Raw genomic sequence first — 22827 nt, forward strand, 5'->3', positions numbered from 1 at the left:
TGATGTGTATTTCACTTCACAAATTATAGTCTGCACAACAAAAAAGCATTAATTGGAGCAGGGAAAAGAGAAGATGACACAGTCATTTAATTCTTTATGCAGTGTGAATGATAGAGTGGGAAAAAGAGCAGAACATATGCACTACCCCCTAAATGTTGCATTTAAATACAGACACGCTAATTAATGTGATCACACTGGCTCACACGTGACCCACATAATTTAATAGTTATAGAATTAATTATTATTTTCAAAATATGAGCCTTGGAAACATTTCAGAATATTGTTACACGGATGGGAAAACTTGATTAAATGGGTTCTAATATAACCAAGATGAGGTCTAAAGACAGAATCTTTTAGTTTTTTGGTAAAGCCACATTCAGGGCTGTTTCATTCACTGCCTGGGAGACGCTCCTGTAGTTTCCCATTAAAAAGCTTAGTGAAGTTCTTGATTGAAGCCTAGGGAAGGTAACCAGATGTGCATTTTCTAAACAGTGCATTTCGTCTTTTCTCTTGTAAAACATTCTGTTTAAAAACCCTTCCAAATAGAATGGCACTCGCTAGAGTGCATATACCTCCGCCAAGGCCTAACAGTCCCCTTAAATGGAATCAAACCACAACAAATTAGACACACTCATAGATTTCAGTTCCCTGAAAATATCAGATTTTTCTTTTTTCTTTTTCAAGATCCATGAATTATTCTGTGGGAAAATGTATTAGGTTCTTTTTTGACCTATTCTACATCCTTCCACCAAGTCTTCCTTTTAGTTTTTGTGTAATGCTGCTACGAACAAACAAATGCAGATGGAAAGAAAAAAAAGCATAAATATCACATTGACATGGTTCGTCCATGGACAGGCTCAGTGATTTATGGTTCTGTCGTACCAAAAACACCACATTGCAAGTTTTGAGAGTATTGCTATGTTTTCATTATTTAAGCATGTAACCCTGTAAAACCTAAATATAGAAAAAAGACATGTTTCACCTGTCAGATGTCTTTGTAGGAGGCCTATGATGCAGCAATGAAAGGGTTTTAAATGTTTTTGAGTTTTTAGGGAAATGCTATTGTTGTTGAAAGCATATTTTCTGTGTTTGTACTCACACTGTCTGAAGAGGTAAACAGAACAACTAAGGGCTCCCTTGTGACGTGGACTGCTTGCTAAAGCATATAACAGTAAATATCACGAATAATAATCACGCAGAATAATTTTTAAGAATTTAAATGTTTTATTAAAATAAAAAAAAGATAAAATACTATTTACCAATCAGTGTCATCTGATTCTGTTTCAAAATCCATTCCCTCCATTTTGCATATCATCAATAACATCCTGCACGCTGTATAAAACTCTTTTCTCTGCTTGTGGGATTCTGAAACAGAAAGAACAGTTAGTATTTCCCAGGTGCATTGCCTCACACAGACAGGTAGCTATAGCAGCTTCTGTAGCGGAGCAGCAAATCACAGCGGGTGAACAGAAGCGAGTTGTGTAAGTGTCTCAGAAAAAGACCATTTAAGCATCAATCATCATTTTTTAGCTCATCACCTTTAGGACTGTAAATCGAGAGCTGCAGGAACCCAGAGCTGTGAAGCTGCTCGTCCTGTCACTCACTGGAACTAATGTTAACGTTTGCTTAAGCGGCTGAAATGCAGAGCTGTCAAATGCATCATTAGTCATCATCAGTCAAATATTGTTGGATGTGACTTACCAGCAGTTTGTTATTATTAGCATAAACGCCCACCCTGAAGCTGCTAATTCAATTATTTAATGCCACATTTGAACGTATTATTGTCAAGTGTACCACTAAAAAACTGAACTCAACTAAGAAATGAAATAAATAATATCACTTATATAGATAAGTAAAAAGAATAATAAGAATAATAATAGGTTCAATCTGAGCCGTATGGTCTTACTCTCTGTTGAAAAATAAAAGTTCCACTGAGAAGTTGACTTTTCTCAGAGTTAGTGATGAACACCTGTTTGCTTGTCCTGTGGTGATGCTGGTTGCAGCTTTCTTTCTCAAAATGTAAAAGTGTGCTGCAGTATTTCAGCCACGGGAGGTAAAAAGCGACTGCAGGACTCACCAAGAACCGTTCGACTGCTTGTTCACTGGTCGGTGAAGCTCAACTCAGTCGTAGAACCCTAAATTAGAGAATCAGCTGGGAAGTTGGATATCTATAAAACACTAATTTCCTGACATTGTGTCCATTTGTTTGCACTTTGCTTCTTTCTCATTAATGTGACTTCAGCTCTGCAGTTACTTCACAGACTCTCTCCCCTGCACTTCCTGTTAATATTTCACTTTCACTTTCACTCGAGTAGAACTACCTCTGAACCTTGAACACTCAGCAGATCACAAACATATTCAAGCAGCTTTTTTACAACCAAGTCTCTTGTCTGTGTGAGCTTGTTGCTGCCAAATGACTTTTGACCAGTTATCAAATCCGAGGCTTGAATTACTTTTTTAAATCGTGTCCTGACACACCAGAGAAACCAGGAAACATCTGTTCCTCCCTGAAGAGACGCAGGCTGAAAACCAGACGATCACATTCACCTTCCAAACCAAACTAGACCAAACGTCCTGAGTGAGTCCAGCTACAGGAGAGAAGAGTAAAACTACAACCTGCCGACGCTCCACACACTGACCGTGAGTTTAACAAACACCTCGACTCAGAGTGGAAGTAAACCTCAGTGAAGTTCGTGGAGCTGTGACTGACTGACTGTCTGTTTTCAGCTTCACCTGGAGACTCAATGGCTTCCAGATTAGAAGACGATCTCAGCTGTCCAGTCTGCCATGATGTCTTCAGAGATCCTGTTCTTCTGTCATGTAGCCACAGCTTCTGTAAAGACTGTGTGAAGAGCTGGTGGAAAGACAAAGAAGTGAAAGAGTGTCCACTTTGTAAGAGAAGATCTTCAAAATCACAACCACCTAACCTGGTGCTGAAGAACCTGTGTGAGACCTTCTTAAAGGAGAGAGATCAGAGCTCCTCACGTGCTCTCTGCAGTCTGCACTCAGAGAAACTCAGCCTCTTCTGTCTGGACCATCAGGAGCCAGTGTGTCTCGTCTGCAGAGATTCAGAACAACACACCGACCACAGATTCAAACCCATCGGTGAAGCTGCACAACAACCCAAGAAGCAGCTTCAGGAAACTCTGGAGCCCTTGAGGAAGAAGTTACAGCGTTTTGAACGTGTTAAAGCAAAGTTTGAACAAACAGCAGAACACATTAAGGTCCAGGCCGGACTCACAGAGACACAGATCAAGGAGCAGTTTAAAAAGCTTCATCAGTTTCTGGAGGAGGAAGAGGAGGCCAGGATGGCTGCACTGAGGGAGGACGAGGAGCTGAAGAGTTGGATGATGAAGGAGAAGATTGAGGCTCTGAGCAGAGACATAACGGCTCTTTCAGACACAATCAGAACCACAGAGGACGAGCTGAGAGTTGAAGACGTCTCGTTCCTGCTCAACTACAAGGCTGCACTGGAACGAGTCCAGCAGCACCCTCTGCTGGATGATCCAAAGCTAGCCTCAGGAGCTCTGATAGACAAGGCCAAACACCTGGGCAACCTGAGCTTCAACATCTGGAACAAGATGAAGGACGTGGTCTCCTACTGTCCTGTGGTTCTGGACCCAAACTCTGCTAATCCATGGCTCGTCCTCTCTGAAGATCTGACCAGTTTGAGAGGAGGAGAGAAAAAGAAGCTTCCTGACAATCCAGAGAGGTTTGATGAATACATCTCAGTCCTGGGATCTAAGGGTTTTAACTCAGGGACTCACAGCTGGGACGTCCTGGTTGGAGACAATACACACTGGTCACTGGGTGTAAGACCAGAGTCTGTCCAGAGAAAGGGAAACAATCTGTCTGGATTTTGGGGAATATGGTTCTATGAAGGTAAATACACAGCATGGTCACCATCAGCATCATCTCGTCTCTCTGTGCAGAAGATCCAGAGGATCAGAGTGAAACTGGACCGGAGCAGAGGAAAACTGTCGTTCTCTGATCCTTATACTAACACACACATTCACACCTTCACACACACTTTCACTCAGAAGATGTTTCCATACTTTAACATAGGTGATCATCATCACCCAGTGAAGCTGTTACCTGTGAATGTCTCTGTGACGGTGGATCAGAGCAGTTAGAGATAAAGATTTTATTTATCATGTTTATTTCTTCAGGAGAAATCTGCTGAATTTAACTGTTAAAGTCGTTATTCTAAAGCTTTGTTTATTTCTCCTTTTACTTCTCACTCATTTTTTATTTCTCCTGTCGACTTATCCACATGTGTAAAAAGATTCCATTATTTCCTGATCTTTATCTTTGGTTTGTTTTTTATTTTCATGGAAAATGTTTTCTATCATTTTGATTTTGTGTGGATCCATGAAGTCGAGCAAACTGATGAAGATCCACATAAAAACACATTTATCAATAACAGCTGATGATGTGATTTTAATATTGTGATAAAAATAATACAAACTATAAAACTCAAATACAGTTTGGACCTTTTTTAAGTTGAAATGTAAATATAACATTCTGTCATTAAGTAGGATTTAACACTCAGATAGTTTCAGGTTTTTAAATTGAGTTTTATATATATATATATACGTTTATTCATTAAGTATTACTTTTTAAATGTTGGGACCTAATAGTTGTGAACAATAGTTGGGCCTACATGTGTAGCCAAAGCCTGCAACCACATGTCTTCTTTGTTCTGGAGACAAAGATGAGCTTCCAGAACTCAGTCTCCCAGGGAGCTTCAACTTCACACCTAGGTGTTAACCTGGTCCTGGTCACCTGTTTATTCAAAGAGTATCGATTTTGAATGTAACACGTGTCCAAATCACACCAAATATGACACTGCACGACCTTTGTGCCTTAAAGGTCCAGTGTGTAAGATTTAGGTGAAAGGGATCTAATGGCAGAAATTTAATATGAAATAATTCTAGTGATGTTTTCACGATTGTGTTTCATCTAAATTGTACGAATTATTGTTTTCTTTACCCCAGAGTGGGCCCTTTTATATTAAAATACCTTATATTTTCATAGGGAGCGGGTCCTCTCTACGGAGGCCGCAATGGTTTTCGTCCAAACTGGACAAATTAAACACCTTTTGAGTTGTTATAACTGAAGGCTACCATTAGGTTCTCCTTTATGCTTGGAAGGGGAGGTGAGGAGTATTCAGCCGCAACATGCAACTTCACCACCAGATGTCACTACATTGTACACACGTAACCTTTAACAATACACTTGGCAAGTGTGAAGCCGATACGATTTTTCGAGCAAAGTTTTTGAGATACGCGTTCCACCTACAGACAGATTTATGGAATTAGTAGGTAAAATAAGACTGCAAGTTTGTGTTATGCTAAATAATAATTAAATTTGTATATGCGTCCACGAGGGGTTTCTTTTTTCTCTCTCCACCCTTAAAATCTTTAGCACATTTATTTAAATTTAACCAATGAGACTCCTGCGGAGCAGTGACTTAAAACTATAACATCATTTTTAGTTTAATTTAGTGGCTGAAGTAGTTGTTTCCTTAAGGAGGACACATTGTGTGCGTGGCCCCCCCTTTTCCAGAGCTCATTGTAGTATTGTGATTAAACCTTAGTTGCCTCATGCCATACACCTCCTTTGTGCTTCATTAGGAGTCCACTTAGTTGCATGTTTCAAGTAAAAAAGCACACTTGAGATTCATTTGCGATATGTTGTGAAACCATAATCATTTATTTATTTTCACGGCCCAAGGCTCGGAATATTCATCAGTGTTTTTGATGTACAGGTGTATTCATTTACTTCAATCTTAATTGCTGGGAGGCCAGACGTTTATGAATAATTTGTGTGCAATTAGCATTCCATGCTGTGTTGATGAAACATTCCACTAAATTACAGAGGATGGATCATGTTTTAATTATCGCTCAATTTATCCAAGGGAAATGCGTTCAGAGTTATGGCCTTATCCCGTTCATTATTCGGAAAACACCAGCAGTGACGGATGACTCGTCTCTTTGTCCTTCCTCTCGTCTGTCAGCACCTTGGGTGTGTGCGAGATGATGACCATCGCGTCCACATCAACAGCCCGCTTGATCTATGCACTTCCAGGTTCACATATTGCAGCTCTTTATCTAAAAAGTGACGATCTCTAGTTGAAGCCTCTGTCCCTGGCCAATGTGATAACAAGGGCAGTGTACGGCTCTGGAACTGCGGTTTTCCCCTTTGGGAAGGAGAGGAGGACCAGACCTGTGACTGCCAGGATAATTGGCAAAGGCACCTGGATCACACAGCAGGAATGACAGACTGACATTCATTACCTTTAATAGTATTTCCTCCATCACTCTGTCACTCTCTCCCTTTTTCTCTCCCTCACACACACACACACATACACAGTCTTGCTCTTTTTTTTTTCCCCATTTTGTTGGTGTCTTGGCCCTCAGCAGTCCCACCATCAACCCGTGGGTCACCGTCCAATGTCTCCCTGGTGTTGTTATCCTTGGCACCTGAGAGATAAAGACGCTCCTGGTGACTGATGACCACAGGTCCATGCAGAGATGAGTTGCAATTTGTAAGGATACAGATATGCTGTGTGGCTTTGATGCGGTCCTCAAGGCTGTGTCTGTACAGCCGTGTCAGGTCACAGGGCAGATCAGCGGCAGCATTATGAAGCACATCGTAAAAGTCCTTGTAAATAAAGCAAATGTTCTTTCAAGCAGCACCCACCGCTCGGACCTTGAAATAGCCAAGTCCTTAAGATGAATAAATGGGAGTTTCATCGAGCCTTCTCTTGGACACGGCGGAGGAAACCTGATTGAGCTTTGAGGACCTCTTTTAAGAGCTGTTTATGATTCTGCAGTGACTGGAGCAGATAATGACCAGCTGTGGGCATCACTCAGCGAGCTTCTCCGGGACTTCATTGGCACACTAAAAGATCTCATTATGGCACTTTACAGATGTCACCTCTGCTACTTATGAGGTTTGCCTGTTGGCCTCTCGTGATATGTTGGTCCTGACAATCTGGCCACGGCCAGGCTCTGGTTGTGGACCTGTGGGCTGCTGCGCTGGGGAGGAACAAGGTCGACAGCCAAGTTTATACTGTGTGAACGGGGAGAGGGGGCTGCTGCTCATATTTTCTCACTGAATTATTCTGCAGCTCTCTTTTGACTTTCTGTTGCCTCAGGTTTTTTGGGAAAGTACTGGTCGTGAAATATGAGAATCTGTTAATATAGACTTGGAAATAACACAAGGCATTATGCATTTTTCAAAGGTGTACATCATGCATTCACAATGTGGTTTTTCTTTCGGTTTTGTTCATTTCAGGCACTGTGTACTGTGCATTGACAGCCGTTGTTAAAGTGTTGTTTTTTGTGCAAATGATCCTAAACAGACACATTATGTAATAATTTTCACAGAAACAACTTTAGATCAATTTTAATGAGTTTTACCAACACAATATGGTGGGTGGGTGATCGTCCAGCTGTCATGCTCGAGCACATAAATCCAAGCATCGATACAAACGAGATGCAGTGATGCATTGTGGGGTATTGCATTGTATCCCGAAAATTATTCGAGTGTAAATGCAATTGACAAATCACAAAAGTCCACTTTACCACCACTCAGATTTATATTCATATAGCACATATAATAACGAGTACGCTCAATGTGCTTTACATTGAAATATAAACTACAACACGTTACTGTATGTGTGAAGAACAAATTGAACAAAATGTGAAACGAAAGCTATAAAATTGCTCAACACAGTTAACGTAAGCACACACAGGCACAGATGTAGAACACACAGACAAAGGCACAGACACACTTATACAGTAGGTACCAATAACATGATTTTACACTGTTTATATTTTCAACTACAGTTTACGGTAAATTTATCGTCATAACAGCACAATTTCTTCAGATTGTAGATGAAATAATCATAAATTAGCTATTGATATAAAATAATATCTTCTGAGGGATTTCCCATTTACAAGTATCAAGAAGTATTTTATATTATTAGTTAAATTTCGTACTGGTTATAGCCCTGGCTGGACACACATTGTTTTTGGGTTGCCTGTCTGTCCACCTCCATCTTATTCTTATGAACATTATATCTCAGGAATGCCTGGTGGGCATTTCCTCTAAATTAAGTTCAAGGTCATTGTGACCTCAGAAGACCTCTTTCAAAATGTATGTGTGTGAATCCATGTGCTAACTAGAAGAGGAAGTTGTGGTGATATTTTCTTGTGAAGAGACAAACAACCGCAAGATGGCAATTCCAGTTAGTGGGGACATTATTCTGCGATAATTCATGATTCATAATTATTTACTGAGCTTAAATACGGTCCGAGAATTGACTATATATGTTGCATTTTCACATTGGAGATGGTTAGTGCTGCTGCTCCAACACAATCAGTTAGCTCCATCTATTACGGTCTTCTAGGACGAGTGATGCTGTAGATGAGAGATAACTGATAAACAACTGGGTTTCTTACATACTGAAACATTTGTTTGGTGATAAGCTCCTGCTGTAGCACGCAGCCTGGGCGGTATAGTTCAGCGTTCAGAAGCTTTTTCTCGGTAGAATATCTGGTGCTGTTACTGCTGTTAGTTTCCGCTGTTTTCTGAGTTAAGTATTCAGAGTAGCTTTAATTTATTACTTGGATGTAGCCTATTTTATCCATGACTGTTTTTGTAACCGTGACGTTAAAGGTCTTCTAATCCTTAGGTTAGGACCTAAGGATACCTGTTTTAATCCAAAGTACCAGTTTTAATCCAAACCATGATCCTTACCTAAACCTAATCGAGTATAGCTTTTTTGTGACAAACTCTAATTAAACTGTGACCACTCCATGACAACACAGTTCTGGTGCATTTGCCAGTGGTATGTTCCCTAGGGGCTGTATCAGAAGTAAGGGACAATCAACTGGGGCCTGACAGATTTATGGGTTTCTTCATTTTAGCTCTATATATTTAGTTGAATTTGTATTTTGTGTGTTTTTCCATCCATCCACCCATCATCAATGCAGTTTATCCAGTAAAGGTTGTGGGGGTAACTGGAGCAAATCCCAGCTGAGACTGGACAAAAGGAGAGTGACACCCTGGAAACAAAAACACCATTTGGTCTTACATTCACACCTATGGGCAATTTAGAGTCGGTTTTCTTTTTATTTATAGCTATTTATAATATAATAAAGTAAAATGTGACAGCCTCGACATAGTGCAGCGACTATGATTGTGTAGATTCACTATTTAAAGATGTGGTATGGTACATTGTTTTCTTATAGATTTGAATCGTTGCCAATTGTGTGTCATATTGGACATTTATTACTGCCTATCAGTCAGGCCCTATGACTGACCTGTAGGTTAAGGATTAAAGACTTGTCGGAAGGAAGTACACCTCATTGCATGTGTTCTGCAGAAAACGATTCAATATTTGACACGTAAACGCCTTCAGTAAACAAGGTCGCTGCTGAACTGTAATCACTGCAACACCTCCCACTCACTAATCCTGTTCTGTGCGTGATGGTTTCATCTTTACCGAGGCCGGCTCAGCCTCTAACCTGGTGTCAGAGTAACGCTGGAAAGCTTCTCCACAATATAAGCCTTGTTAAGTGTTTATCTGCAGCCTCATTAGTCACACAAGACAGACACATTAATACTGGCACTTAATGAACTGCCTCAAGCTTCTAATTTGATTTGACTGCACGTAGAAATGTGCTACTTCTGATCACCACTATGGGGGTAGCATGGATCAACGTGATTACATGTTGGACTGCAGCCTGGGAGATAAAAAATGATTATATATAAACGGTAGTATGTGAACAGGGGCCAAAACACGCACTGTAATATTCAGAGTTAAATAAGAGCATAATTTTTCTGTATTAATAATGAAAAGAAGCATTTCATTCTTCAACATCACTTGGTCATGTATTTCAACATTTAAATCACTGCTTCTCTTACGTTGTTAAACTAATGTTGCAATCAGACTGAGAATAATTAAAGGTTTGGGTTTTAACTTTGCACTCTGCAGCGATATATAGAAGACGGGACATACTGTCGCATTAAAAGCCATTTTCTGACATTTCCAAGAAACCAAACTGTTCTCATCTCCCTGACAAACCGTATCGACAGGTACGGCACGCATCAGGAATTCACTTTGTGGTGAAATTAGAAATTATGCACACATTTGCATAAATGTTTTCTTAAAACCCTTTTGTTTTGCGCTTCTCCCTCCAGTGAATGATGGCCTATATTCCTCGTCTGATTGCAATCTGAACTAAACTGCTACAGTGAAAATGTTAATGGATAAGCTTTTAATTCACTCCCTCACTTCAGTCAGGTTTTGATTTGCGAGTGCAAGTGTGGTCGAACACTAATAAGCATATTAGCTGACGATATTATTGGCACTATTATTAAAATGTCAATATGCTATGAATATCAATATAACCCATTTACAAGGACTTGTCTGTTGAGTGGCAGCCTCTGGCAGTAGGAGAAGCTTCTTAATTCATTTCAGATTGATAAACTATAGCACACTTGTGTTCAATATTTCACTGTTACACATCATTCACTATCTTTCAAACCCTTCTCTCAAATGACTCATGGATGTATTTTTCTCTGCTCTTGTATTGATTTGGACCTCACATAATTGATCATCAGGGAGACACTTAAGACGCCGCTGCCTCTCTACTTCTATAGGCACCTCAACTGCATCTCCCCCCGATTTTTATTCATTACAAACAAGAATCCGCCTCCGGGGATTTTCCATGATCGAAAAACACAGATGGAAAACTAAACGCTGAAATAATGGGCTACGCAAAACAGTTGAGAACCTTGATGCAAGGAAAATCAACAGATGAAAGAATTAGTTTGGTATAGAAGCAAGAATGAAATAGGCATGATGCATCCATAATGTTCCACTTCACTTTAATGTGAGTGTGTGAGCATGACAGTTTCAGTTCAATAACCTAGGAACAAATGTTGATGTTGTATGATGCAGTTTTTCCACCACACTCACACTATAATGATGAAAGGATTTCTGTATATCTGTGTGCAAAACATCGCTCAGATCAGACGGAGCACGGTAATAGAGTGTTACTGTGTGGGGGGGGTGTACTTGTACAGGTACATTTTGGTTCTGACCTACCTTCAATAGGCTGTTTCAGCTTTGAGACTTTGTTTTAGGGTTTCAGGGCTTGTATCTGTACATGTCTTATATGTCTGTGTGTTTACTCTCTAACTCAATGGTCTTGCGTCTTCAAATTCAAAGATATTTTGTCCACTCTGCTTTATTTGCTGCCTCCCAATGGCACTGACAAATCTGAACTCCTAAAAAAGGTTTAAATCATAGAATGTTTCAGCATAAACCGGGCCAGTGCAAATTGTGTGATCTTAGCAAGTCTTCTGAAATACAAGATCAACCTCTGATAACGTCTTTACCTATTATTTGCGGATTCATCCCTTAAGTGCATGATGCAGACAGGACAGACATCCAAACATCCTCACAAGAAGAAGGCTCAAAGGTTGCAACTCCAGCCTGTTGGGGCTCTTTGGTAAACACACTGCATGTGTTTGGTGCAGGGTGCCTCAAATTTGTGTCCGAGAAACAGTCTCTGAAGTCTTAGTAAATCTGGCTGCTCTAATCTCAGTGTTAACAACCAGTCTCCAAGTGGCATTCATCATACATTGTGCTGCAGTACATCATATCTGTGCGAACTACCTGTAAAATGTTTTTATTTCCAACTTAGATACCAAACGAAAGTCATCAAAGTGAAGGATGGTTTCCATCTGCTGCTCCTGTGTAAGAATAACATGCAGTACATGACCTGTGAGGTCAAGTACCGCTCCCTGAACACTCTCTCTGTTAGTTAAAAGGCAGGGATGGGAGACAGGGCTGGGCTTCCACCTCCTCGCTGTCTTAATTAAAGTCACCAGCCAGCTAAAGCACACTGTATATAAATATATATGTATCTATAGGAAGGGCCCTTAATAGACAGAGCCCTGACATCGTCGATGGAAAGATCTGGTGACCCCTTTGACCCAGAGCGTGTACAAACAGCAGGCCGCCCAGAGGATAAGATGGGGCCAGTGACACAGCCTCGCAGGAGAATTATGATGATGGGAAACTGATGGACTTGAAGTGTTTGGGTTCGGGAGGCTTTAGAGCCAGGGAATAATTATGTGTGCTCTGTCAGTGAGTGATAGAGGGGTAAGGGAATGAAGTCAAATGAAAAAGGGAGATATCTTCCACCTCTCAAGTGGGAGGGACATGACAAAAATGGAAAATTACTATTTTGCCCTGTTTTGAAAATGAAAAGAAACAAAGGGTGAGGATTTTCCTTCCTCCCTTTATCTCTGAGCTGCTCTCATCTCTTTCCTCTGCATTTGACTGTTTCTCTCGCTTTTTTTCCTCTACGTCATTCCCTCTCCACACTGGTCTGTCTGCCTTCCTCCCCCCCCTCCTCCCTTAGACGCTGTCCCAGGCTACTCAGGGCAATTACAATTTAAAATGACAAAATGGAGATCATCAGCATGTCACGAGATCAAGTGAAACAAAATGACCCGTGAAAAAAGCAAACGTATGCTTGTGTGCAGCTGTCTGTGTGCACGTACTGTACATTTGATGTGTGTGTGTCGTGTGCACGTGCATGCTTGTTGTGTGTTTGCTCTGCTCTAGTATGACATCTGCCCGCCACAGTGCGTTCTGTATCGGGGTCTCTGAGTGAATCACCCTCAGATGCAGTCGGGGGTAATGTCGTGTAACAGAGGGAGGGTCGTTCTTATCATTTTCCCATTGCCATTATGCCCCAATGTTCACTCACACCCGAGATAGCAGTGCCATTCTTCTTTCAGTGATGTCAGCAATTTTTTTTTTTCTAAGCCAGTACAACATATCTAAATCCTGCATGCGCTGCTCCTTGATAGTCATGATCCCAGAGCGGGATTTTATTCTGCATCCCGCCGCACTTTGTCTCTCTTCACAGGCCTTTTTTTTTGTGGGGGGATAGGAAAGAGAATAGGAGCTGGGCATACAACAAACACGCACTTTCCAGTGGCCTCAGCTTCCCCTCTCCTGAAACAGATGGTCTTATAAACTTTAACACCACTTCTGAAAAGCAAAAGGAGACACTCGGAGGGCATCAAATCTGATTTCGCTATTATTTAAAGCTCAGTTTTACGGTGCAGTTTAATGCTGCATGAATATTGCTTGCATTTTGAAAAATGTGAATCCCCCACTTGACACTAAATGTGGCATTAAAACCTCAAGTGCTCACTTTTCTTCTTACACACCCCAAAGCCCCCGGTCTGATCATGCTGAGCTGTAGCATTTCCTCCAATACTTTACTCTGAGCAGGGTACAGCCAGCATTATCAATCCCCTACATCCTTTTCCCTCAGCTTTAATTACACTATAGTCAGACAAGCCATACAGGCAGCCGCCCTCCTCCAGTCGCCATGCCGATCAATAAGTGGACGGACTCCAAAGCCAACGCTGCGTGTAAGAAATACGACCAGGAGGAGGGAAAACCTTGGTGGGAGAAATGGGAGAAAAATTATTTTGAAGCCTCGTTGTTGTTACGTTAATAAATATTAATATTCATCATTCATTAATTTGATTCATCACCTAAAAAGTAAATTTGTTCCTGCGTGTTTCATTTTAAATCATCTGATTTGAGGATTGTGGATTTGTTGTGTTGTTGCTGCAAATTAGAAAATACAATTACAAAAGGAAACAGCTATTTTTCCTACAGGAATTGCTTTTCACAGCACATGGGGTTTTGTAAATGTGCTCTTTCTTTAAATGCACAGACACAATGAATAGAGCCTTTACTCATCCCAAAGAATGTTTTTCTCTACAGCTTTTCCAAAAATGTATCCCTCATATTCATGTATAAAACACAGCCACGACCATTACTGTACCAGGTGCTCCAATGTAAAGAGAGACGCTGGCGGGGGTTAGGCGGGAATGGGATATGAGGTGAGGAGGCGGCGGACAGGGCGCTCAGACGGGTAGAGTGAAAGATTTGTGGGGATAGAGAGCAATATGGAAGAAGATGATTGAGAAAGATGGATAGGAATAGATGAGAAAGGGGGGATGATTTAGAGAGAGAGAGGGAGAGAAAGAAATAGAGCTCAAAAGTGGTGAAAGGGGGGAAAGAGAGCTAAGGAGCTGGCGACAGGAATAGTATAGAGGAGGTGTCACTGTCAAGGGTGTCTCAATGAGATGCCATAAAACACTCTCTTATTCTGCCGACTGTCACAGCATCCAGTCAGCCGCCCACGAATAGAGGTGTGAGGCAAACACACACACCCACAGATTGCCAGTCCCACCGATACATAAACATCTCACTTGTGTTTATTTGCCAACAATTTCTACTGTGAGCGTATTGCGGTGACAATGGTTTGTCCTGCATTTCATTTTTGTTGGAACAGGAGGGAGCAGAAAACAAAATAACTGCTGAGATGTGCGTCCTGAGCAGTTTCCGGTGTCTCTGTCACGGGTCTTTTCTCAGGCGGTGGAGAGGGTTTATATGAAATGATTAGAGGGGAAGCAGAGGTCAGGATTGGAGGATTTGTCGAAGGGAGGGTAATGTGACTTTGTTAGGGAGAACAGGAGCAGGTCTTTTATTTCCGTATCTAGGAGTTTTCTAAATCAGGGGTCACAATTTACACGGAGGGGGCAATTATGTGTCCAACATCCATCCCAATTCCTGATTCAGTAAGATGCACATTTAAGTCATTCCTTGTTTCCTTGTTAGCTCTATTGCTTTAAGCAAAGTCACACATCACTGAATGTATTCTGGAAATTGTTCCTTGTTTAAGCACATTGTGTACTTCAGTAAAGCGTAGGAAGAAAACAATCACAACTTGTCATATTTATTGTTTGTATGGTAAGTGAGTGGCTAGTTTTGTTATTAGTCTTATTATTTGCGATGTGGGGGTGGCCACAAATACAACAAAGCTGCCATCTGCTCAGTTAATTTATTCAGTGGCAGTAATAATCGTTTAGTTTTGTAATCTTTATTCAAAAAACAAGCAGCTGATTTAGTGTTGTTTGCCCAATTCTACTTCTCTTTATTAAAAGCAGAAATTAATTAAATTAAGCATTTATGCGTCCAACTATACTTGGTTTGTTGACGGACGTGCGTCTGAATTATCTGTGATATCATCATGGTATTTCAGCCAGCATTATCAGGTGGACGGCTGTGGCTTAGGTGGTATAAAGGGTCGTCCACAAACCATACTCCATTAGTCTGCATTCTGAAGTGTCCTTGGGCAAGATATTGAACCTCAAATTGCCCCCGATGGCTGTGCCATCAGTATATGAATGGTGTGATGGAAAAGGGCTGCGTATGGAGGTGCTGTAGGAATGTGTACCTGTGAAAGGGTGAATGCGACTTTTACTGTAGAGTGCATCGTTTGAAGCAACAAAAGAACGTACTGGTCATTTAAACATATCATCAAAGGCAAAGACTTCAAGCAATTATGAGAGCCGCCTCCGCCTCCGTTTCTTTTTCTTCTTCTATTGTATAATGCTCTTTCAACTTCGTGCAATTGGTGCTAAAGTCAGAACTATTTAAAAACCTATTTTCACACTGCAAAAGAAGCAAACCATGGTTTTTGATCCTGGCAGAGACCACCTCTTTAAGTTGGACCAAAGTTTTGTCCGTTGGTTTAGACCATTATCTGAGAAGCAATTTACACCTGTTATTTTACTTCAGAATAAAATGAAAAGTCAAAAGATATCCTCCGTATGTTCAAAAGAAAACAATTATAAAGCTGGAGCGACCCAACAGCAATAACTTCCGCGCAGTCCCTGAGTTCCTTATTTTTTGCAATTTCAATTCACGTTTGGTGTGTTTTATTTAAATCATGCATATAACGTAAGATTTTTTAAGTGATAAGTATTCACTGTGTCTTTGTGCTGTCAACTGTTGTTGCATATTCTGAGGAGAGCTAAACAAGTTTACAAAATCAGAAATGTTTTCTGAGTCCCTTGTGAATTTATCTACATTTTACCACATAATACAGTCATTTATGTTGACTGAAGTCATTTCTTTGTCACAAACTGAAATCACATGCCGTGTAAGGTGTAGCTGACACTGCGTCAAATCAGCTGGAAACTACTTTCCTATTATTTTCTCCTAAGTAGGAGTGTCTCAATTGGATCCAGTGGGTGCGTATTGTTTGGTGTCATCCTGTGCTGATCAGCAAAATGGGGAAAAGTTGCTGTTGTATTTGCATGATTGGATTACCTACAGGGTACAACAGGCAACGGTTCAAACGAACATTGGTGCAATTGCCTGTTTTGTGTCATTTAATTTTGGCTGGTGTGAAAACTGTCCATAAAGCTCTGATACAGACTACAGAGGTGGGCTTAGACTGAATGAGAAGCATAGTATCATTGAATTCAAGCAACCACAGGGTTTTATGATGGTGATATGTGATTTTTTTTTTTTTTAATTATAATAATTCAAAAGCTTAACTGATATTAGATTAATCTGCTCATAGTGAGCTGTCTAAACAAGATCTAAGATAAGCAGCAGGTATATTTGGTAACCAAGTTTTGAGAGTATTGCCTCATCAATCATGAAAGGTTTGTTGAGCTTGTATATAAAAGTGCTGAAACATTGTAAACCTATTTAATATTATGGCACAAGGTTCGTTGTTTTTTTGTCCAGTGGCTGCCATGATTATTAATTAAAAAATGTTTGTCTCAGAGAGGATGCAAAGTGCTGTCAGACGCCCAAATTTGACACCTGGTCACCAGATTTTCCTCATGTGACCGTCAGCACAACTGTCCAATCAATGAGTCACCTCCAAATCTATTTGACTCTGTGTTTACACCTCCTGGTTTGTTTTTAGAGGGTAAGTGCAAACACAAACCAGACTAAAACTAATAATCAGTCTCCTTGGTCAGAAGCAAACAAACTGAACTTCAGGTTTGAAAGCTTGTAGCTGTGTGTGCTGCTGTGTCTGGAGCCAAATGGACAAACTATAGTTAACTCTGCCAAGCAGGTTTACCTTTCCCCTATATCTGTTTATTCGTTGTATGTTTGGTTGGTTTGTTTATCTGCAGGATCACACAAAAACTACATCGGAGATATCCATTAAACTTGATGGAACGCTGTGACTTGGGCTAAGAAAGAACCCATTACAGTCTGCATACAAAATAAGGAGTGTCGCATTTAGAAACAAACATGTATTTTAATTAAAAGAACAAGTGCGTGAAACTAAAGGCTTTTATGTCTTCAGGAAAAATAAACCATGCAAGAAACACCTTGTAGTGTTTATTTTTTAGTGCCCTGTCACATGTCCATGTCCCTAATTTCTAATGTCTTCAGTGCATGTGTGTTGATGTCATTATTTGTTGATTTACTGTAACTGTAAAAAAAAAACGTGTTGGAAGGGGTTTGTACTCCTGATGAAATATCCGCATGGAATACTCCTTAATATGATTACATATGACTTCATTAATAATATTACAGGAAATAAAGGAATCTGGTAGTGGTTAGAATCATAGATACTAGTGCAGAGCCTGTTCTAACCCTGGCTGTTTGTTTTGTCTGAGGTGATACGGGCTGCAGCTTTATGAAACTGTAAAAGTGACCTGCAGTAATTACACATCGACTGCTGGACTCAGTCCACAGAACCCTGAAGCTGCACAAAGAGCTGCTCGCCTGTTTTCACCAGTTGTCGTTGCTGCTGTCATGAACACACTGTTTTCATGATTGACAACAGGACTTCTGGAGATGAGTCCCAGCTGCAGCTGTTGGCCTGTTTATTGAAAGTTTAATATTGCATTTATCGCATTTCCAAATTGCTCCAAATTAGACACTGTAGTTCCTTGGGCCCTTAACAATACAAATGCCGAGCATGAACAATGAACGATAAGGTGAACAGTTCTCGAGATATGCGAGCCACAAACAGACGGACAGAGATTTATTAGATCGATAGATGGGCAATGTCCTTAGGATGAACGTGATTGGTCCACAGAATCAGGTACGTCGTCTGGCATTGACCACATTTGCTTTGTTATCTGTAGTTGGAACTGAGTCATAATTAAATAGTAATGGGGGGAACTTTTCCTTGACCACTTTAGTGCTTTATTTTCACTATGTTATGTGAATAGCTTTCCTATTCGTCTTATACATCATCAACATGGTTTTGTAAAAATGTGTCTCTTTAAAGATGACTTTGAGCCAAACTTATGTCAGTTATGCCTTATGACTGCACATCTCTGACTGACGAGGGCAGGATTTCAGTTTTTTTTAGAACAGAACTGGTGGTGATGCTTTCAGCTGGAGGAGGTCACGATGCCGGATGCTGGGCTCAGCGTTGTCAATGAAGATGACTGTCAGCCACCGGCAATCAGGCCAACCCTGATATGACATACTCTGTGTGTCTATACTATTCAGTGTAGGGAATTCTGCTCTCCGATTGTGGATTCAAAAGACTGAGGAAAAAATGTGAGACTCAAAGACGTGCTTCATGTATGTCCTGCATTTAAAAAAGCCAGCATTCTCCCTGCTGATGCTGATATGAGGATTTCAAGAACATGCTGTTCAATAGATTTTCATCAGAAAAATAACCAATATTTCCTCAAACATGTCCAACTCAGCTTTGACCATTAGTCCGCTGCTACATCGAGGGTACAGTGTTCGCAGGCATGTGAGGTATGAGCTTCATATCTTTTCACAGAGGTAAAGAATACAGCCAACAGATACAGAGGTATTTACAAGAACATCAGTGAGATGAGAATGAGGCTGTTGGCAGGAAGCGAGCTGCGGACACCTGTGGACTTAAAACATCACACAGAACAGGGAGAATATAAAATATCTAAAGATGAAAAGATGAATATGAGACAAGAGTTCAGAATTGAGCTTTTATTGTCTGGTATCTACATTTGATAAGTTAAACAACACAGAACCCAGCATCTTCTAACATGTGACTGACTTGTTTGTTGTCCAGGAGTGTTTAAACATTAAACAGCTTTGATTGTCTCTCTTGGTTCCGGGCTTGGGTTTCACCCGTGAAGACAGCATTTTTTGTTCAAAAGGAAAAACCAACATGAGGTCCAGAGAGCTGCCTATGGGGGGGAAAGCAGGAGATTTTGATGCTGAGAAAAGAGGGAAAATCGATCAGAGCCCTTGCACAAGCATTGGGCACAGCCAATGCAAGAATTCGGAATGTCCTGAGAAAGTGAGACACTACTCGTGTACGAGGAATAAACATCGAACAGGTCGGCCAAGGTAAACAACTGTACCTGATGACCCAAACGTAGAAAGAGCTGTGAAGAAAAACCTGATACAATAGTCGATTACATCACCACCAACCTCCACTGGGGGCAGGCTAAGGTATCACAATCCACTGTTCAAAGACGACTTTTCCAGCAGAAATCTAAAGAGGCAAGATGCAAACGTCTAATCAGGATCAACATGATCATGATGTCAGGCTTGTTGATCAGGGCATCCCTAATATACTGAGCACTGTATATCTACTTACCATTGACAGTAGTTAAAGATGGAGGACATGACTGCTTCAGAACTAGTCAGAAATATTGCCTCCTCCATGTTAGTGGGAAAATAACCAAACTAGACTTAAGTACAGATCAAATTGAGAATAGAGAAATAATAATGTGGCATTTATCGTAATGACTATCAATGGTATGAAAATGAAAGGGTATGAAAATTATATGAAAATCGTATACATTTTTGACCATATCGCCCAGCCCATTTAGGTATGTGATACCGTTGCTCTCCTCCACAATCACCACTGCACAGACTCTCCTAATGACGTCATCGGCGTAAGAAGGTAGTTCCTATTACACTGATGTATCTTCAAGTGCTATTTTTTCAAGTTTGGTTTTTAATTATTCATTAGATTGATCAAGCCTGTGTTTCTGTGAGACTTTGCTACCATCACTCCATCTCCCCTAATTGCTACTGCACAGACTCTGGCTCCAAACATGCAAGATGGCAGCGTTCGTCTCTTTTCTGGATAGTAAGAGGTAGTGCAGACGCGTCGTCCATCTTTACATGCAGCATGAGAAGCTATTGAACCAATCATTCTTTCAAGCTTCTCTTTCAAATGGTTTAGTATGCCCACAGGCTTATGACATGCATGTATCTGTTCATACATGCCACGTTTTTTTTATACTTTAATGCCTTGAACATTAAAAGAAAGTGTGTCCTGTCTTTTTCAACTGTAGCAAAATTTTGTCACTTACCCGGCAAGGAAGGAGGCAGAAGGTAGGCCTGGTAAGTGGATTGGAGTCACCCTAAAGCCAATTTATCTGATAGATGTTTGGACCTGGTCCGTCAGGCTGACCTCCAGGGCAAACTGTAAATTAGATTTTTTTTTTTTTTTTCTTCAGCAGAGATTGTGTTGCTATGTCACCTCTGTTTGTCATCCTTCCACCACCGTCAGCAAAGGAACCACTCGGTATACAGATATTATGAACTCTGCAACGGCGAGTGTCTCCCGTCTCCCGAGACCAGCAGGCACCGTCGTGGAATGGCGAAGAAGAGGAAGATTGAGACAATAGAGGAGGACTGTTTGGACCATGAGTGATAGATGGCACGGCTAGGAAAATGGTCTGGAAGAAAACGCTTCGTCAAGCAGTCAACTGGCCAGGCATCGATTTAATCTTGTGCACTCTCCTGATTTGACCGTGTCACAGGGAGATTGAAAAGCCTAAGTGGGTGTGGGAGCTATGTTCGCTCACCTGTGCACTCCACACTGATAATCCAGCAATGAACCCAAAAGTGGGCTGAAACACTGGACAAAATAGAACATCACAAGACACAGGATAGGACAACTGTTTCAGGTCTGCTAACAAGCAGCTAAATCCACTAGAGGGGTTGGTCTATTGATTTATACCCGGGTTGGAGAAGTCAAACAGCTCATGCAATTGGATCCTTTGCATCCAATGGATTGTGAGTCATATCTGCAGAGATCCCTTTGGCTCAAATGCCATCGATTGAGCCGAAGAGACTTTTATCTAATGAATATTCTAATTACTGTCATATGACACAGGGGTGGTTAACTATGTGAATAATGTGTGGTTGAATAAATTTGATAGATTCTAATGAAGCACAAGGATTAAGCTGTGGTCTGATGTTTATGTAGAGCGGAGAGAAACTGATATTGATCCTTCGGCCATCCTGGTTTCTGTATTACTCATCACTCCCTGTCTCATCTTTCCTGCCCCTGTGCAGTCTGCTGCACAAATGTCACAAAATAATCTTAAATTACAATGAACACAATATGTCCACGTGTCAGATTTAATACGAATTATCGCATTTTGACATTTTATCCTGCTCACATTGCATTGTGGGATCAGTCGATGCCCAGGATTAGTCATAATCCTGGGTGTTTGGTGAATACATTAATTAATGGAGAAACGTGTGCAGACAAGTATTTACGCTTTTGCTGACACACTTTCCACTCACAGTTACTCTCCTGCACATTATGCACTGATGCACATGCACACAGGCATACATGTGCACACTTGACAAGCTGCATAAAAAGGAACGCGTGTTTTTTAAGAAAGTGTCCGCCTCACCTTGACCTCCTGTGACCTCACTGTTGTTCTGTATGCCACCATTGCACTCCGGCTTCCCATTACATAGATTGTCTGGTACAATCAAAGCATCATTCATTTTACTGCTCTGTTTGCGATCATAACAGGCTTCAATTTTTCCCGTAGATAGCCTTTGCCACATTCGATCATGATCACGTATTGCTAAGCTTCAGCAAACAATTTCTCATCAAATCCATTAGCAGATAAAATAGTTCCATTCCTGACAACTCAATCGTCTCACAATGTCGAACCACTAAACTGCGATGCCGGTTGCACGGCCAAAAGCTTGTTTAACTGCATTTTTGCTGCCTCTTACAAATTAGTTGTGTTTCGGAATTCTGAATTAGGTATTATCTGTGATGAGGTAGGATTTGCAAGCTTGAATGGCATTATCCAGACATCGCTTAAGCATTGATTTATTCAGTGGAAGAGCACACCACCACTACTTCACATTCATGGAGACACACAGATACAAGTACACACAATCTTATACTTCTATCTTAGTGAGAACCCTAACTTGGCAATATTGTATTCCCTGACCTCTTACCCTGACCTTAACCATCACAACTAAATGCTTAACCCTAACCCTAAACCTAATTGTAATTCTAAACCTAAAAGCAAGTCTTAACCCTCAAACAGGCCTTTAAAAATCTGAGGACTGGCCAAAATGTCCTCACATTCCAAAATGTCCTCAGTACGAAAGGTTTATGCTGAAAGTGGTCCTCACAAAGATATGAGTACAAGTGCACACACACACAAAAGCATGCACGCACATGTGCATATGCATTACAACTTTGTCTGTGCTGTCCACTGAGCACAATATCAGTCCGGTTGGGCTTTTTTTAGCTTTTGCCCAAAGGCAACAGAGCAGACACATCATTGAGGTATGTGTGTGAATGTATTTCAGAGAGAGTGACACATGGTGGATATAACAGAGGGGTTCAAGCTGCTGGCTGTCAGGTCTTCTAATTGAGACATTATTGCCTCTGATGGTGGGCTCTAGCCGCAGCTTTATAGTCGTCTTAACCTGTTAATTAAAGTCCAATAGGATTCCTAACGAGGAGAGAGATGGCCGTCTGCCTGAGGCTCTACGGTTCACATTATTAAAACCAGTTACAGGTTTAATGTTGTGGCTGATCGCTGTAATCCTCATGACGTCCATATATGGACAGCTGATGGCACAACTGTCACGTTTGGGCCTTTGTGCTGGCTTTACTGCACTACCTTTCTTAGTTTTTTTTTACACATTCTTGTGCTGAGATG

The 22827-nt window shown here is 40.9% G+C and overlaps 2 protein-coding genes across 2 annotated transcripts in view; both read left to right on the forward strand.

Moving 5' to 3' along the window:
• LOC117771822 (netrin receptor UNC5D-like) overlaps positions 1 to 22827 on the forward strand; it is a 180229-nt gene that overhangs the window by 67267 nt on the left and 90135 nt on the right. The window lies entirely within an intron of this gene.
• Positions 2745 to 4390, forward strand: LOC117771823 (tripartite motif-containing protein 35-like). Its single transcript, XM_034602606.1, has one exon. It carries the CDS (start codon positions 2745 to 2747, stop codon positions 4131 to 4133), a length of 1389 nt encoding a protein of 462 aa, XP_034458497.1. The 3' UTR covers positions 4134 to 4390.

This window comes from Hippoglossus hippoglossus, chromosome 12, assembly GCF_009819705.1.
Source record: "Hippoglossus hippoglossus isolate fHipHip1 chromosome 12, fHipHip1.pri, whole genome shotgun sequence".
NCBI classification, from domain to species: domain Eukaryota; kingdom Metazoa; phylum Chordata; class Actinopteri; order Pleuronectiformes; family Pleuronectidae; genus Hippoglossus; species Hippoglossus hippoglossus.